We start from the raw sequence: 17,937 nt of genomic DNA, 5'->3' as shown, positions 1-17,937 counted from the left end.
TAGATCTACAAATTTCTTTTTGAAAATAAAAGGATTTCTCTAGAGTAAATTTAGGATTATTGACCACACACCTGGTCATTTTTCATTTTTTATGAGGCATAAGATGTAATATTTATTAGTAAATAGAAAAAGTCTGCATTTTTAAAAAAATCAGGTTCCACAACTTAAAAAAAAAAAAAACATACCAACTCTCTCTCCCACAAACACATACAAATAAAAATCAGGAAATGCAAATAGGTCAAAGCAAAAGTGAGGGTGTTGTTGCACAAATGTTTCCATTCTACATGGTCTGTCTGAGTTGCTTGTAACTTCCTTGAATTTCAACCTTTTGGACAGATACTTCTGTTTGATTCTCACTCCAGGAGTTATCATCTCTGGAAAGTCTGAGAAAAAAAACTGTTTTGGGTCAAAGGAAGGAAGCATAATTGCTTGGACTCTCAGAACATCCAAGATTAACTTTTGAGGATGAAAGAAAAATTTGTCTTCACAAAAATTTGTGACTGGTGAATGAAGTATCCCTCCGTTACTTCAATTCTGCTACTGACGTGGTCTGAATGGATGTTCAGTGAGAGCTTCTGAAGATGTATTTAGTCCCAGGAAAGGGCCCTACATACTTGGAGGAATTCTAGTGGTTTAGGGGATCTTTTCACATCCAAGTGAAATGATGTTCTATTTTATTTGATGTTGCCAGGAGAGAAGACACTGTAGTCACCTTTAGGATAGCTCGTTTTAAAGACAGGTGGAAATTATAAGAATGTAAGAATGGCCATACTGGATTAGACCAATGGTCCATCTAGCCCAGTATCTTGTCTCTGAGAGTGGCCAGTGCCAGACACTTCAGAGGGAATGAACAGAACAAGGCAATTTTGAATTATACATCCTGTCATCCAGTCCCAGCTTCTGGCAGTTGAAGGTTTAGGGACACCCAGAGCATAGGGTTACATCTCTGATCATCTTGGCTAATAGACATTGATGGACCTATCACTTATCTAATTATTTTTGAACCCAGTTATACTTTTAAATGCTTTTAAATTTTAGCATATGGTTTACTTGGGATTCCTAAAAGTGTCGATTTTAAAAAAAATTGAATCTTCTCCAAATTAAAAGAATAACTTGATTAATAGATTTCCAGAACTGCCAAGCCTAAACATTCAAAACACCATGAGTCAGGCATCCAAAATCATGAGATCAAGGCTTGTATCAGGGCTCTGAATCACCGCAGCATAACATTTAAGGCACCCAACGATGCAATACAGATGTTGACTGAACACTTTACTGGGCTGAATAAACCCCAGAGCATCACAGAATCCAACTGCTGAAACAACCAGGCCAGCACCATGCATACAGAGGGGAACTACATACTCTCCACCCTGGAGCAGAAAAGAAATATTGGATCTTCTGGGCCTGTGGGGGATAAGAGGCTATACAAGCACAGCTATGGACCAGCTGTAGAAAATGTACATCTAACGGGCAGATTGCATGGCAGTTGCAGGCAAAGGGATACAATGGGAATCAGTAGCAGTGCTGTGTGAAAGCGAAGGAACTTCACCAGGGATACCAGAAGGTGAGGGTAGATAACAAGAAATGTGGTGCTACCCTGTAGATCTGCCACTTTTACAACAAACTGCATGCCCTACTTGGCAGGGACCCCAGCAGCGCTCCGTGTACAACTGCGGACACTTCATAGGAAGCTGAGGCAGAAGCCCCTGTGGTGGACAGTGAGGAGGGAAGAGCACGTGACATGACAGAGGACTCAAACCATGCCACAAGCCAGAAGCTCTTTGAGACTGTGGAGTCAAGCCAATCACAAACACATAGGAGCCCAGTGATAAAGGGGAAGGAACCTTGGGTAGAACCTTGTACAGGAATTATTCCTTGTATTAATTTTTCCCCTTGCTGTTGCCCAAAACTGATCTCTCACCTTCTTCCTCCCTCCCACTGCCCTTCTTCACCATTTAAAAAATGGCACCCGTCCCATCCTGAATTTTAGAGAACAAAGGCATTTACTTTTGATTGATTATTGATAAAGTGTTAGAAAATATAGTGCTAGAGAATACATTCTAAAAAATAGTATGGCAGTCAGGTCACACAATCCATGCCACATCAGTGGCCTGTGCTCAGGTGGAGGTAGGTAGAAGAAACAGAGGTAGAATCCACATCTGTTTTTCAATACTTTGGCTTCTTGGGTTAGGCTGAGAGGCCCAAGCAGAGTACTTTGTTTATCTGAATAGGGATGTCCCTTTTGTCCTGTTGAGAGTTCTCAGTGAAACTTTAATGGAGATACTTTGTGACCCTCTCCTGAACATTGCTAGGGATGGCAGCCTTGTTTCTTTCCCCACCATAGAAGGCTTTCCCATGCCACTCTGTGATGAGCTCAGATGGCATCATTGCAATAAATAGGCTAGCAGCATATGTGCCTGGATGGCTTCAGGACGACAGTAGCAGCTGGTTTTCTGTGCCTTTATCATCCTCAGGAAAAAGATGTTAACAAAAGTGACCGCTGCCTGTGAAAATATTGCCTATATTCACTGCTTTTCCCCCATACCCACAGGCGCCTAGTTTTTAAAGCTTACATGCAACAGAAGCCCACCCTCTTCTCCCCAGTAGGCTATGCCACAATGGTTTAAGCTGAAGAGTGGTTCTGTACCCAGCCTCCCCAAAGCAAAAGTGACCATTAGCATTTGTTAAAAATATTTATGGGAATAATGCAAGGGAGTTTTGAGACTTATCTTTCCCTTTTCTATTGGGACTGCAAATCTAACAGTGTATCTGTTTGTTGTAATCATCAGCCTCCTGCATGGTGGCCTTGAGAGGTTCCCTCCTCCACACCTACTGAAAGTCTGACTCCGATCAGGAGGAGAAAGAAGAGCACTCAAGAGGATATGTTTGGCAAGCGCCTCCAATCCTCTATGGCCTCGGCCCATGAAAATAGGGCTTGTAGAGCCACGAACACATAGAAGGTAAGAGAATGGAGGGTTCAGTTGCCGCAGAAGAGGGAAAAGGACATCAGGAAATCCACCAGGATATAATGGGTCTGCTCAGGTAACAAACACAAATGTTGTAGAGCACCATTGACTCACATGCTCACAGAATACTGACTCCACAGATTTTTCAGTCCCTGGAGAACTCTTTGGTCAGTGGTCCCTACATCCCACAACACAACAGATGGCATCACGGTCTGCACCCATACCCCTACTACGCCACACTGGGGGGAAAACAAGGAGAACCACAGTTACACATACACAGACCTGTGGAAACTACGCTATCAGACAATACTTGTTGCATTCCATTTTGGACTGGGGGTTTTAAAGTTTGGTTAACCCTGTTACACGTTTGCTAGACTGTTTTTACTGAGTTTTTTGCACATTACTTTTGTTGGCTGTTGGTTTGCAAACAATAGAGTGCAATTTTTGAAAACTCTGCATATCTTTATTATTATAGGCAATAAACAACCCATATTCATAAGTTTAAACAAAGCATTACAGATATTATACCTGGAGGCAACAACTCTTCATATTAAATAAGGTACACCAAGCATTACTGAATTCATAGTGACACACAATCCCTTCCCCCCTCCCCATTTTAAGTAATTTACACTAAGCATTACAGATTCAAAAATGGGAGAGACAGTAACCCATTCCTGAACACTGTTTCATAAAATGTTCATCAGACAATTCTACTGTGCCTGACTGCTAAAATGGTCTTTTAAGCCTCCCTCAGCGATACAGCTCTGTGGTGAGCTCTTCTAATAGTTCATGTGTCTGACTGTTCAAATTCAGCAGACAGCTGATCCACCTCACTCCTCCACCACAGGATAACTTTTCTCCCTTCACTTCAAGATATTGTGCAATAAAAAACATGCAGCAATAACAATGCCTCGCTGAAATCCAATCTAGTGGGCAAACATCTCCAGTGACTCCTCAATCTACCAAAAGCACATTCAACTGTCATTCCACTGAGCCAGTCCCTGAATCTTTCCTTGGTGCTGTAGAGGTGGCCAGTGTATGGCTTCATGAGCCAGGGGAAGGCTGAGTCACCCAGAATCGCTACTGGCATTTCAACATCCCCAATTTGAATGCACTGGTTGGGGATGAATGTCCCTGTTTGCAACTTTTTGAAAACTCTTGTTTTCTTAAAGATGCGAGCATCATGAACCTTCCCCAATATCAGTGAAGTGTCCTGTCCTTGCATAACCATTGAAAAGTAACCCTTTCTGTTAATATACTCAGTGGTGACATGGGCTAGTGCCAGAACAGGGATATGTGTGCTGTCTATTGCCCTACTGCAGTTCGGGAAACCCACTGCTGCAAAACCATCCAGTATTTCATGCATGTTACCAACAGTCACAATTCTGTGTAGCAGGAGATGATTAATGGCCTTGCACATTTCTATGATGATGGCCCCACACTGTGGATTTTCCAACCCCAAAATGATTGTCCACTGACCAATCTGGTGTTGCAAGTTTCCAGAGTGCGATCGCTACGCACTTCTCCACTGCCAGTGAAGCTCTCATTTTGGCATCCCAGCACAAGACAGCTGGGGCAAGCTCAGCACACCCCTTCAGGAGCACAGGTTTTTGCACCCGAAAGTTCTGAAGCCACCACTCATCATCCCACACCTGTTTTATGATGAAATCCCATTAGTCAGTGCTTGTTTCTTAGGTGGCAAAAGTGGTGATACACCGTGAGGAGCTGCTCTGAGAATGCCTGTAAGCAACCAGGCTTTTTTTCCCCCACCGTGTCCAATCAGCATGGAGTTATTGAGCCCAAACATCTCTGCATCTTCCTCATTACACTCCCAGTTGTAGTAGTATTCATTCAAGCTCTGCAAACAGGAGAATCATGCATCTTGTACTAGCAGCTCTCACGAGAATTCTGCTGAGTCCATGCTTCTGCCAGAGAGATAAGAGAAACCTAAAATGGCATGCAGGATTGTGGGAGATTTAAAAAACTGTTCCAGTACTATGGGACGGAACAGGTGTCACAGTTCAGAGCAACTGCATCTGTATTTCCCTAGTGGTCCACCAAGGGAACCCAGGCTCAGGCTTCTGGCTCCCCAGCTGTTGCCTTTTTTGGGTGGAAACCCAAGTCTCTCTCCCTCCCGACTGGTCTATTTCCAGGCTGAACAGTTCCCTGCCTTCATTGTTTTATGCCCAGTATACAACAGTTGGGCCAAGCAAGCCTGCTTTGCTTCTTGCCTTCAGAGATGACACATGGTATAACTGCCAACATTTGTAAGTTACCACACACCACTGCCTATGAAAGCCTATTTTATTAGTTAGGTAAAAACACTGCAGACAAAACATTAAAAACAATAAAGTAACTTATATGCATGGTAATAAGCTTACTAGAGATCACCCCAACTACCTCTGGCAGCTGAGTCGTTCAAACCCCAAAAAGGGGTCTCATTTGTGGTCATTAGTTCATAACAGCCCTAGCTCAAAACTAGGACATCATGAAAATTTAGTCCCTCTGTTATACAGTTTGGAGATCTTAGAACTGGAGATTTCTGGAGCAGGTAATCAATAGACAATCAGTTTCTTTCCTCAGGGTGTAGCTTCAAAGGGAGGGATTCAATGAGAGTCATTTGCATTCCCCTCACCCCCAAGTAATTCCCAGGCAATCCATTTCAAACACATTGTCCCAAAAAGTCCTTTGAAATACCACACATCTCCCAGAGATTGCATGAACCTTGTCTTCCTGGTAAAGGAAATTCCGTACAATCCCACAACAGTAAATATTATAGAATCATAGAATATCAGGGTTGGAAGGGACCTCAGAAGGTCATCTAGTCCAACCCTCCACTCAAAGCAGGACCAATCCCCAATTTTTGCCCCAGATACCTAAATGGCCCCCTCAGGGATTGAACTCACAATCCTGGGTTTAGCAGGCCAATGCTCAAACCACTGAGCTATCCCTCTCCCCCCTAAACATTGCATTTTTAATACAATTGACCCCAAGCTATTAAATGCAATTCAATAAGGTTTAACTCAATCCTATAAGTTTTGCTCAAGATATTGCAGGATACTGTCATATCTGTCACACTAGGCATTATTGGATGAAGAAAGCGGCATGACAGAAACTCAGTCTCTACTCCAAGAAATCCCTGGGTGAACTGGAGGCATCCCAGGAATTAAGGTGGATGGTGGCTTTGGGCACACTGGGATACCGACCTGTTGTGCACCGCATTTTACGTCAATGCAACCATTCACAGTGAGGACACACACACTGCTTAAGCAAGCACCCAAGTGTGCACATGTATGAGCGACATGTTACAGTTGGCAGCTATTCAGCAACATAATTTATGTTGACCAAACTTTGTACTGTAATGTAGACATGGCCATAAACTGTCAGATGGAAGTAGAGTAAACTGGAATAATAGTGCAGTGCTGCAGCAAGCCAGCAGAGAGTGTCTGAATTCAAAGGAGAAAGGACAGAAAGTAAAAAGAAACTTGAATTTTGATAGAGTGAGCAGATGTAAACCAACAAGTAGTATCCAGACCAAGGGATGCTCATGAAAGAGAAACACTGTGAAGAGCCGTGGAGAGTTATTGTAGTTAGCTTATTCCATTCTTCAATTTTAGGAAGATTTTACACATACACTCCATACGTTTACCAAAAAGGCAGTTCAAATAGTAGGATTTTTTCACACTGCTCTGCAACCAGATCTCCTGATGAATATGGACTGACTTGGAATGGATCTGTAGAGTCCTTCTGGTCCTCTTTTATGGATATTAACCACTTATCATAGAATCATAGAATATCAGAGTTGGAAGGGACCTCAGGAGGTCGCCTAGTCCAACCCCCTGCTCAAAGCAGGACCAATCCCCAATCACTTCATGGGGCTTTGAGTCGTAAAGGAGGCAGGGAAAACAAGGTAAAGTAGTGACTGCACTCAGATGTCTAGTAAAGATACTTAAGTCCACCTCTCCCTCAGACAAGATAGATTCTTGGACAGCTTTGTTTTTGCAGTGGCATCATTTAAAGATAACTAACTAACACTTAATACCTACAAAAGCAAAGAGGTTAAGGCATACCACAAAAGCTGACTTGCACAACGAATGGTCAAAAATCCACTATATCAATACGCTCCCAATAACCTTCCCAAGAGATGCAATCAGTACTTTACCATACAGTCTTAACTATTTCCTTCTTTAAACCCTGTCACATCCAGCCCGGTGATAGACTGCTAACTCCTACTCCTCTGCAATATCCCTAAAATATACTATTGCTTATGATACCACATAATGCATAGAATCACTGAAACAGGCACATAGTGCAGGATACATATTTTTCTTTTCCTTTTTTATTTAAGTTGCTTTGCAAAAGTTTTGAAAATTGTTTTATATTCTTTAAAATATTAATTTTTCCAAAGGAGAGGCAGAATTTCAAACTATGTTCCCATACCAAATTAAGTTAATTTTGTTCTCTACTACTGAGATCCTTTTTATCCTATTTTTAAAAAGTAATTTGTGTCTCTCACAGTGTGTTCTACGCTGGTTCAGACTGGATTTTTTTCTATTCCTTTTTTAATGTCTCTTTGATTAATCACTATTCTTTCCCAAGTGGTAATATGGTCAGAATATTTCATTTCAGTCTGAGAACTCTCCATTATTTCTTGAGTATTTTTAAAAGGGTCTGACAATTTTTTCTGTCTTGGATATTACAGTATAATAGGTGCCTTAGAAATACCTAACTGCCAATTTTAAACGTATTTGGATCATAATGTATTTGCCAATATGAAATTAGTCTAAATATCCAAAATTCCAGATGCAATTCTCTATATTTATCAGATTAGATTAATACAGGCAGTATCAAGTTAAAACGTATTAGAGAATATTCCTTATTTAAGAGCAGATCAGTCTCTTTCTCATCCTCTTTTCAGAGCTCCTTTTGGTTGCAGCTATATTTGAAGATATTTTCAAGGTCCTGAATCACATTTACTATTGTTCATACCCTATTTCAAAACATAACCTCACTTAGAGTTGAGCTTATTTCGAGTCATTAATATAGTTGCTCAACAACACTTAAAATGCCCCAGTTGGTGTTTATTCTGAAAACCTGGAGATCTGAAACATTTATACAAACTCTTGTGGCCTTGAACCTCAGATATTTTCAGATCCTCTGAACTGAACATACACAAGGCCATTCCTTAATAAAATTAAAGTCATTGTTTAAAATTTGAGGCTAATAATTTTGAAAAATTTATTCTATTTGCATCAATAGACTTCATAGCTTTTTTTTTAAACTCGAGTTCATTTTGAACTAATCCAAAAAAAGCATCTTGAAGTACCAGCAAATTTATATCTATATTTTCATAATGGAAATGTTGTTTCAATCATAGATAATAATAAGGTTTAATAATAAATCTTATGTTTGTCATATTTTAGTGAATAAAGCTATTTGAACCACAGGAAACCATTAAATTAAATATACAAAAAAACCCAAAACCCAAAGTGTGTTGTGCTTAGTACAGTTCATATCTTCAAGAAGCTCGCAAGTTATCTGCACTGCGGAAATGGGGCCAGATTATTCCTTGATTTCTAATGGTATTAAACCTGGACATAAACCTAAGTCCATGATTTCATGAGGTACTCCAGATTTCCGCTGCTAGAAGTGAGGGAAGAAGTCAGACCATGAAATAAAGTGACGTTGCTCAGACTAAATGGGATTGTACTATCAACTATTTGTGCCTGTTTCTCTCCTCATCCTCTTCACCACCATTCCTCAGATACATTATCTCAAAAAATGACAGAATCAAAGACAATGATTCCAGCTGGACTGCTGCATATAATTACTTCTTTTAAAGGAACTAGTATTTATCACTCTGAACAGAAAGCATTTCTTGATAAAAGTAGATCATTTCAGGTTTCTAAGAACATCTGTAAAAACTAAAAAGCTGAACTACATATAAGCACCCTCCAACTCCTACTAAATAAAAATCTTTTGTATATAAAAATATTTTAGCTAATTGCAAAAAGCATCTCTGTAATCTAAAATACACCAATCTGTTCAATTTAATTCCATAATCAATCCTAATTTAAGTATCTCAATAACCAATAAAAACAAAAAACAAAAAAAGAAGTCCAGATTTTAGCATAAAAATAACTGAATACCCCTGCCTAGGTTTACCTTGATCTGTTAATGTGTCAACACTACAAATGATCTTTTCTTCACTAGAATTTTACCTCATGTTAGTTACTGCATGTTAGCTAATTGATGGTAAGAACACACCTTTGTTCCTTGTGAAGATGAACCTTTGAAGACAGGATCATACTCATTAATTACTGGCACAAAACTTGGCTCCACCCAGTCATGAGTTTTCCAGAGTTATGATACACAAACGATTCCAATCAGACAAGCTGTTCTAACTCACACTACATAATAAACCCAGATGGAATGACCACGACAGAACACCCGACCGACTCCTGCTGTGAAAAATAACGAAAAAACCAAAAACCGAACAGCCCCCGTTCCCGCCTAACCTTTTACTTTTTCCTAACACTGAGTGAACCTGCAACAGCATTTCAAATCCTGTGCTAAATACACATAGCAGAAAAAACACACATTGCCTGCAAGTACCTTGCTACAAACAGAGATATTATCATAAGAATTGAAATAAATCTGTGACACCACCTGCAACCTAGGCTTGTGCCCCTCTTGGCTGTCTAATACCAGTGGAGAATGCCTTGGCCCACAGCTAACAGTAACAGTCAATGCCTCTTTCTGAGACAACAGGTGGTAGTCCCAGTGTCAAGGAACACTAGATGCCAGTGACCTCACCATTGACTATTCAGTGTTGAAATTCTTATTCCTGGGCAAGATTTTAATCAAGACTATGAGAGTAAACTAAATGTAGCAACACCGGGCTTCCATTGGTATTCAAACCCCAATCAACCTGGCTTACGCCCAGGTCATGAAACTGAAACAGCACCATTTGCACTGTGCCACAAGTACTCCTTTTCTTTTTGTTTCACCTCTGCCATTGCTGAAAAAAAAGGTGGTACTATGTGATCTACTCTGCCATCTGACATGGATCATGAGGTACTGCTGCCCAGCTACACGTGCTGGCAAGAGTCAACAGAATCACACGAAGCTCATTATACTCATTCTTTTCAAACAGATCCAAAGGAGTTAGGATAAGCAGCTACTGCTCCTGACCAAGAGTTTTTGGTGTGTGGAGCCCCACAGAGCTCAGTCTTCTCACTACTCTTATTTAATATTTCTATACCACGTTAGAGAAACATTTTGTGATGAAACAAGTTGCAACATGAATGATATGCCAGTGACACACAGCTCTATTTACCTTTTTCATCCAGTGCAGATGGCATTCCCTCCCAGATATCAAAATGAATGAAGGAGACAGAAGCCTGAATTTGGAACAAATGGCTCAACTGGAACAAGACTGAAGCGAGGTTAATTAAAAGTGTTTTAAAGAACCAGTGAACACCATGGTCTCACTCTGCATCAGGGGCATCTGATCACATTAAGAAAATGTGTCATCATGGGGTCCTACTGGAATCAGCATTGTCACTGAATAATAAAGTACCAGATGCTGTCACAGGCACCATTTCCAACTAAATGACAACTACAATCATTCCTCTCATACAACAGCTCTACCACAGTATTTTGTGCACCTGTCACCTCAAGGCTAGACTACTGTAGCTCAACCAGAAGCTTCATAAAATGTTCAAAAAGAAGCTATAACTGTGCAGTCTCCTAAGCAGGATGAGCCAAATACAGCATATCACTTCTGTTCTCTGCAACACACATCTGCTCCCCCATTCACTACAAGACCCACTTAAAGATTCTTGTACTGAAGCCCTTAAAAGTCATCTACCTTAACAGCTGCAATCATTCAGTATAGTCTAACATAATTAGGTATAAACTCCAGGAGACAGAGGTAAAGCTCTTTCAACAAGACAAGAGGTTCAAAACTCTGGAACAACTACCCAATGGAGATCAGAGTCCTAACATTCCTATCCTCAGGTCATACTGTAAGATTCAACTCTTTTTCCCCAAAGAACCACAGCAGAAGATAGCCTGGCAGAGTGCTCAAGAGGAGGGAAGATAACTGTCTGCCCTTCTGGACAGTTATGACTTTTTATATATATAATTCTCTGGCCAAATGTTGAGGAAAGTAACTGAAAGGTAAAGAGCTCTTGGAAATGAGCTTACCTCCTCTGGCTTAACAGATTTTTGCTTCTTTAAACCCCACACATGCAACTATTCTGCAAATGGGAGTTATGTCAGCTCTAGAAATGACAAACTGTCTAATGTCCCTAGAAATTGTGTGTGTTTGGAAACCACTGAGGAAAACTGATTCCAAAGATCATCCTCACAAAAGTTTGTGATTTTGTTTCCTTTAATTTAAACAAAACTTGAAAGTTTAGGTGAAGGAAGGTGAATGTGTAAGCAGTCCCACATGGCCAGGGTTTTTATTTTATTAAAAGATACTTGATACATCTTCAGTTCATGCAGGATATCTTCAATGTTGTTTGTCAGCTGACAGTCTGCTTTTGAGGTTGTAAGGCTGAGCCATTTGCCTCTCCATTCTGATCAATAAAAAAAAGTTAGCAAGCCAATATCAAGAAGGCCTGTTAGCAAGGGAAGAAGATAGAGAATCTGAAATTTCAGCTGTGGTCCAATAGGAAGTAATTTTCCTCTGCTTACCGGCTACATCAGGATGCCTAGAATACTCTCAGAACACGTTCAGTGTATATTGTGTTAGCTCTCCTTCCCAGATACACTCAGAAAAACATGTCCCATACATCACAGCTGGACTGTAAGGACTCAGACACTGTGTGATGGTGGTAGAGAATGCATAAGAAGATGTTTCATGGCTATATTCCCCCCACTAACCAGGATTAGCCTATCTAGCCATGGAACACACTAGGGCTACAAAGCTCCTGTGGGCCAGCAGCTAAAGATGTTATTTTTTTACAGGATTAACTCCTTAAAATTGCAATCAATTCCATGATTATTATTAAATCAAAATCAATGTGTGTAGGCTTATCGTTGTATGTCAAAATAATACCTTAAGCTTTCTAAGGGTACATCTATACTCCAATTAGACACCTATGGCTTGCCTGTGCCAGCTGACTCAGGCTCGAGCTAAGGGGCTGTTTCATTGCTACAGCCTGATCTCTGGGACCCTCACAGCTCCAGCCTGAGCCCAAACATTTACACCACAATTAAACAGCCCCTTAGCCTGAGCCGCAGGCTTTTAATTGCAGTGTAGACATACCCTAAGTATGACCTTACAGCAAAGGTCAAGTGCATCATTCATCTCTGACTTTACATGCAAAAAGTGTTCTATGAAGAGAAAAGAAAAATAACATCTGCCAGCGATGATAGCAGAGTGTATTTTCCAGTAGGTTTTACCATGCTAAGGTGTCAGGCTGCCAACCCAGGAAGGGAACAGTTGTCCTCCTTCTTGAGGTTGGGTGCTAGCTAAATTGAGGAGGCAAACGTGCCACTGACAGCATAGCCAGCGGGTGGCTGAAGAAATGGCTAAAACAACACGAATAAATGGGCCCCGGTTTCTTGCGTGTCCCTCGATCTATTCTACAGCGGCGGCACGGAGTTTGATCAATGAGAGGCTGCTAAGAATCTCAGGGGCTACAAAAAGACTTGCCCTCTCAGTGTGTACCTACAACTGTAGGACACTGATAAGGGATGACTTGATCAACCATTTAATGGAGGAGAAGGCAAGGCCAGCCTGCAAAGTCCTTGGTCTCTGCGAAACATGATGAAGAAAGGAGATGGAAGCAAAGTGAAGAGATAGAAGCACCATCATATTGGGAAAAGGAGAAGGCGCGAGAACTGTTGGAGGAATCGATTTTATTGTCAACAAGGAATGGTCTTCAAAAATCATCTCCTGCAACTTCAAGTCATCACACATCGGAATGCTACACCTCCAACTGAACAAGAACAGCACCCTCAAGATTATCCAGATCTATGCTCCCAAAAGCACAAGTGAAGATGATAATGTGGAAAAATTCTATCAGTAGCTCGAAGAAACCCTCACTCAAAAATCCACAAATACAATTGTGAAGGGAGACGTCAACGCCAAGGTCGGAAGAGGGAAAGGCGGCGAAAAGTTCATTGGAAGGTATGGCATCAGCAAACGGACTGCATGAGGAGAGTGACTGGCAACTCTGGTGGAGATGAAAGAAATGTTCATTGGTAACACTGGTTTAAGTAGAACAAGAGAAGGTGGATCATGCCCAATGTGAAGAACAAGAACGAGATTGACTATATTCTGATCGATAAGCGGCACATCATACAAAACATCTCAGTAGTGTAATCATTCAACACCGGTACTGACCATCGCTTGCTTAGAGCGAGATTCATCTTCAACGAAAAGGTAGAGAAGAAAGCGCTACTGATGGCAAATCAGAGACAGGGGCCAAAAATATTCTACGAGGCAATCCTGAAAGTGAACATTTCCAAGGAAGACTGAAGTCTCATAGAATACTGTGATGAGGACTATAAAAACTTCACTGATAAGCTGAGGCAATGCATGCAACTAGCCAAGAAAGACAGACCGAAAAGAGCAAAGGTAAGAATCTCGGAGGAAACAAGGAACTTGCTACAGAAATGGAGAATTATGAAGAGAAATGATGGCAACAAACTCAAGTACTCCCTCCTCTGCAAGCTGATAAGAAGAAGACTAAAGGAGGACTTTGAGAAGTACTGAAATGAAAGCTTCTTAAAGATGGCTAAAGATCACAGAAGCCTCAAAAAATACCAACGGGAATTGACACTGTACTGGTTGACAATAATGGCACTGAAGAACAAGGACGGAAAAGCAGTAATTGATAGAACAGGGATGGAAGCAGTCTGCAAAGATTTCTGCACCGAACTGTTCATGTATCAAATAAATGTCCCACTACCAACACTTCAACAGACCAATGAGCACATACTCCCGGTCCTCATCAGTGAAGTTCGACATGCAGTTTATCAAATGAAGGAAGGAAAAATTCCAGGAAAAGATGGACTGACAACCAAAATAATAAGAACTGGAGGCCAAGACCTCTGGGAAATTCTTGCTAAGAGGTTTAGCTGGAAGGAGTCCAACACCATTTTGCTGTATAAGAAGGGTGATCGTGAAGATCTAAATAACTATTTTCCAATATGCCTGCTTTCACATGTTTATAAGCTGTTCCAAACTAATAACAAACTGACTCTCAAAGTTGGGACGAGCAGCAGCCAAAAGAGCAGGCAGGTTTTCGAAGGAATTTCAGCACTATGGACCAGCTAATGGAGCACTCAAGGCAATACAAATTCCCTTTATGCATTGCTTTCGACGACTATGAAAAAGCATTCGACAGTGTAGAGATCAATGCAGTGCTGAAAGTTCTTGCAGAGCAGGGCATCGACACAAACTACACCAACTTATTAAAAGAAGCAAACTCTGACTGCACTATGCATATAACTCTGTTTGACACTCCCCTTCGTACCCCAATCAAAAAAGGTGTGAAGCAAGGAGACATGATTTCACCCAAACTCTTCACAGCCTGCCTCGAAATGGTAATGAGGTGGATGAACTGGAAGGGTGGAATTAGTACCAATGAAGAGCAGTTAATCCACCTCAGATATCGTGCTGATTACTGAAAACACTATGAAACTACAGAAAATGCTGCAAGAACTCGACAGAAAAAGCAGCCAAGTTGGACTAAAAATGAACAGCTCTAAAATGAAATTTATGCAGCCTGATGCCTTGCCTAAAGCCCAAATAATAGTTAAGAAAGAACAAATTGAAGAAGTCAAGCAATACGTTCATCTGGGCCAAGAAATTAATATGCACCACGATCAGTAAGACAAACTCTCACAAAGAAAGAAAGCTGGTTGGCACGCATTCAGTTCTATCAAGGATGTCCTCCAAGGAAAAATCAACAAGGCAACACACACCAACCTCTTCAACTCAACAGTACTGCCAGCAATATTGTACAGCAGCGAAACATGGATACTGATAAAGGTAGAGGAGCAACAACTGGCTGTAAAAGAGACAGCAATGGAAAGAAGAATTCTGGATGGGATGGGATTTCAATCCACAACCGATTCCCCAATGAAATGATCAAACAGCAGAGTGGAGTGCAGGACGTCATTGTTGAAAGCAGGTACAGTAAAATGCGATGGGCCAGGCATATAGCTAGGCTCACTGTCAGTCGATGGACTGCAGCTGTCGCTGAATGGTATCCACAGGTACTGAAACAACCATTTGGCCAACATCCAAAGAGATGGGAAGATTTTATCGTAAAAAGGCATGGCCGCACCTGGAGAAGGAAGGCCAGGATAAGAGAAGAATGGAAGGCATGTTGTGATTGGCTCAATCTATATGAGGGCTGAAGGACTGATCGATCAAGGTGAGATAGGAGGCCAAACTCAGCCAGTAAAAAAGTTTAATTAAACTTTTAAAAGTTCACATGGGAACAGGTGCATAAATAATTATTCTAGAATAAATTTGGTTGCTCTGTTATTACTGTACCTATTTTAATATATACCATGGAACACCTCATTTTGTTCAACAGAGCACCAAGCAATTCCCAACATTTATTAAAAATGCATATAGATCATTAAATTAAAACTCCTGCATACCATCCTCATGGAGAAGGCAAAAGAAATCCCAGTTTATTCCTACATCAACTGGCCTCCAGATATAGATCTTTGGCATTGTAGAGTATGTCTACATAGGATTTTCCCTGACCTACACTAGAAAAGGAAGTGTATGAATCCATCCCTCTGCATCTATGTGAAAAGAAGATCTAAGCACCACAGCACATGCCCTCTGGATATGGAATATGGGAGATACCCTTTGTGGGTAATTTTAAGGGGAAAAAAATCCCTTCCTCTGCTGGTAGCCCAAACACTGATTTCCAAGCGTCTGCTTTTGGATTCAGAAGCAGAATTGAAAAGGAATTATGGAAATCTAGGGCCCCAAGAGCACACATCCACATACCTAGACTTGCAATAGAAGTTTCAAAACAGAGGTTCGTTTTCAGGTAGTGTCCCTCATTTTGGAAACAGTCTTCAATTATTTATTTATTTTTAAGAAATCCCAGAATTGGCATTTTTCAAAGAAAGGCCCTGGAAGGTCCACAAGCTGGAGAAAGCGAAACCATGATCTGGTAAATAGTAGTGTAAATAGTAATGATGTAGGTCCAGTATTTAAGTTTTGTTTAAAAAATATTTTACAGAGCTTACAATTAATTAGAATCTTGGCATTAATTGAAAAATATTAATTACAAAGTTTGTTATGACAAACATTTGCCTCCAGTGTTTACAACTCAAGCACTCCAGCATTCTACCTCTGCACATGCACCAGAAACTGACTAGGCCTTTTTGCCAAAGCTCAGTGAAATACAAAAGCAGACAGCATGTGTGACAAAAAGTACATTTGATTTAGTTTTAGAATTCTTTTAGTTTTAATAACTTGATTATTATTATGGTGTGGCAGGCTTTCTAGGGGATGTCCATAAACTACGTAACACATTTTTTGGTTATTTTCATCACTCACTTTCCTCCCCTTGTAACACTGAAACAAACATGCAAAATTAAGGACTCACCCACCCATAATGTGTTACATAATTTATTGACAGCCGCTTATATTCTGAAAGCAAAGAATGGAGCTCCATGCAGGAACAAGAGTCTGATTGCAGAACTGGGGCCAAAGTTAGTAACAAAGAAAGATTTTTTAAAACGTGACAGTCTCTTTAAACATACCCATGTAGACAAAACATTTATATAAAAAAATATAAGTTCTGAGGACAAACATTTAAAGCGGTTTTCTCTTATCACCATAAGCCTCACCTTTGACAGAAGATTGTTTGGACTGATACTGTAGCCTTTAAGGCTCTCATGTAACTTCTGCAAGCATTGTACGACTCTTCGTTGTTGTTCATCATTCCCCAGCTCTTCTGCTTTGATCAGAAAGTCATAGTGTTCTAAAGGTCCATTGCAAACCAACAAGGCCCTAGAGTTAGCATCTGCTAGAGTATTAGGGGCTATGTTCTCAGCTGCCTGAATTGTGTATGCTGTAAAATAAGAAATAATTAACTGTTAATAGAAAGGTTCTGAAAGTTGTTTTATTATATTCTTAAACAATATACACATTTACACAAATTATTATGTTCAAAAATGGCTGCTACTTTAAATAAGTAGTAACAGAACAGTATAGATTAGCTAAATATGCACCAATATATTATATGCAATCTCTTTGTATTTCGCTAAATAAGCTTTTTAAAATGTAGTTCAAAACTGGAAGTTGCTTAGTACAGGGGAGAAGGGTTAAACATGTTTATGTGTATATGTTTATGTGTATATATATTTTGTGACAAAGCTCTGTCCTTGCCTCCGTGGGTCCCGTGTTTCCTGGCGGATTTCACTAGCCTCAGAGGCTCACTTGGACCCTCCACGTAATCCTTCTTTCTCTAGAGACAAGGGTCACAGTCTACTGAGCCATCTTCATCATAAGCCAGCGAGGGAGGTGAGGAGAAGTTATCCTTCCTTGCACACTCTCTGTTGTCTCTCAGTCTCAGTGATTAATCAGGGGGCAAAGAGGGGGGAGCCCGGGCCCACCCTCTACTCTGGGCTCCAGCCCAGAGACCCTAATAGTATCAGCTATGGTAGCTGATCTTTTAGTAACAAGACGTGTACAATTCCCTGGGCTACTTCCCCCACAGCAGCCCTCACTTCCTCAAGCTCCACTTCACCCTTACCTCAGGGCCTCCTTCCTTGTGCCTGATATGGTGTATACTACTCAGTCTCTCCAACAGCGCAACTTCCTCCCACAGCTCCGGACATGCACACCCACCTGACTGACTGGGAGGCTTTTAACTAGTTTCAGCCAGCCCTGATTGGCTTCAGGTGTCCCAATCAACCTAGCATTCTCCCTGACTTCTGGAAAGTTCTTAATTGGCCCCAGGTGTCTTAA

General features: G+C 40.8%; 1 protein-coding gene across 2 annotated transcripts in view; it reads right to left on the bottom strand.

Moving 5' to 3' along the window:
• The window catches only part of AFG1L (AFG1 like ATPase), a 144,285-nt gene that overhangs the window by 107,260 nt on the left and 19,088 nt on the right, over positions 1-17,937 (bottom strand). For both annotated transcript variants that reach the window (XM_074948202.1, XM_074948203.1), the window contains exon 2: positions 16,815-17,038. In XM_074948202.1, coding sequence (XP_074804303.1) covers positions 16,815-17,038 — 224 coding nt within the window. The remainder of the gene's footprint in view (positions 1-16,814; positions 17,039-17,937) is intronic.

This window comes from Natator depressus, chromosome 3 (genome assembly GCF_965152275.1).
Source record: "Natator depressus isolate rNatDep1 chromosome 3, rNatDep2.hap1, whole genome shotgun sequence".
Lineage (NCBI taxonomy): Eukaryota > Metazoa > Chordata > Testudines > Cheloniidae > Natator > Natator depressus.
This window is presented reverse-complemented; position numbering and strand designations above follow the sequence as displayed.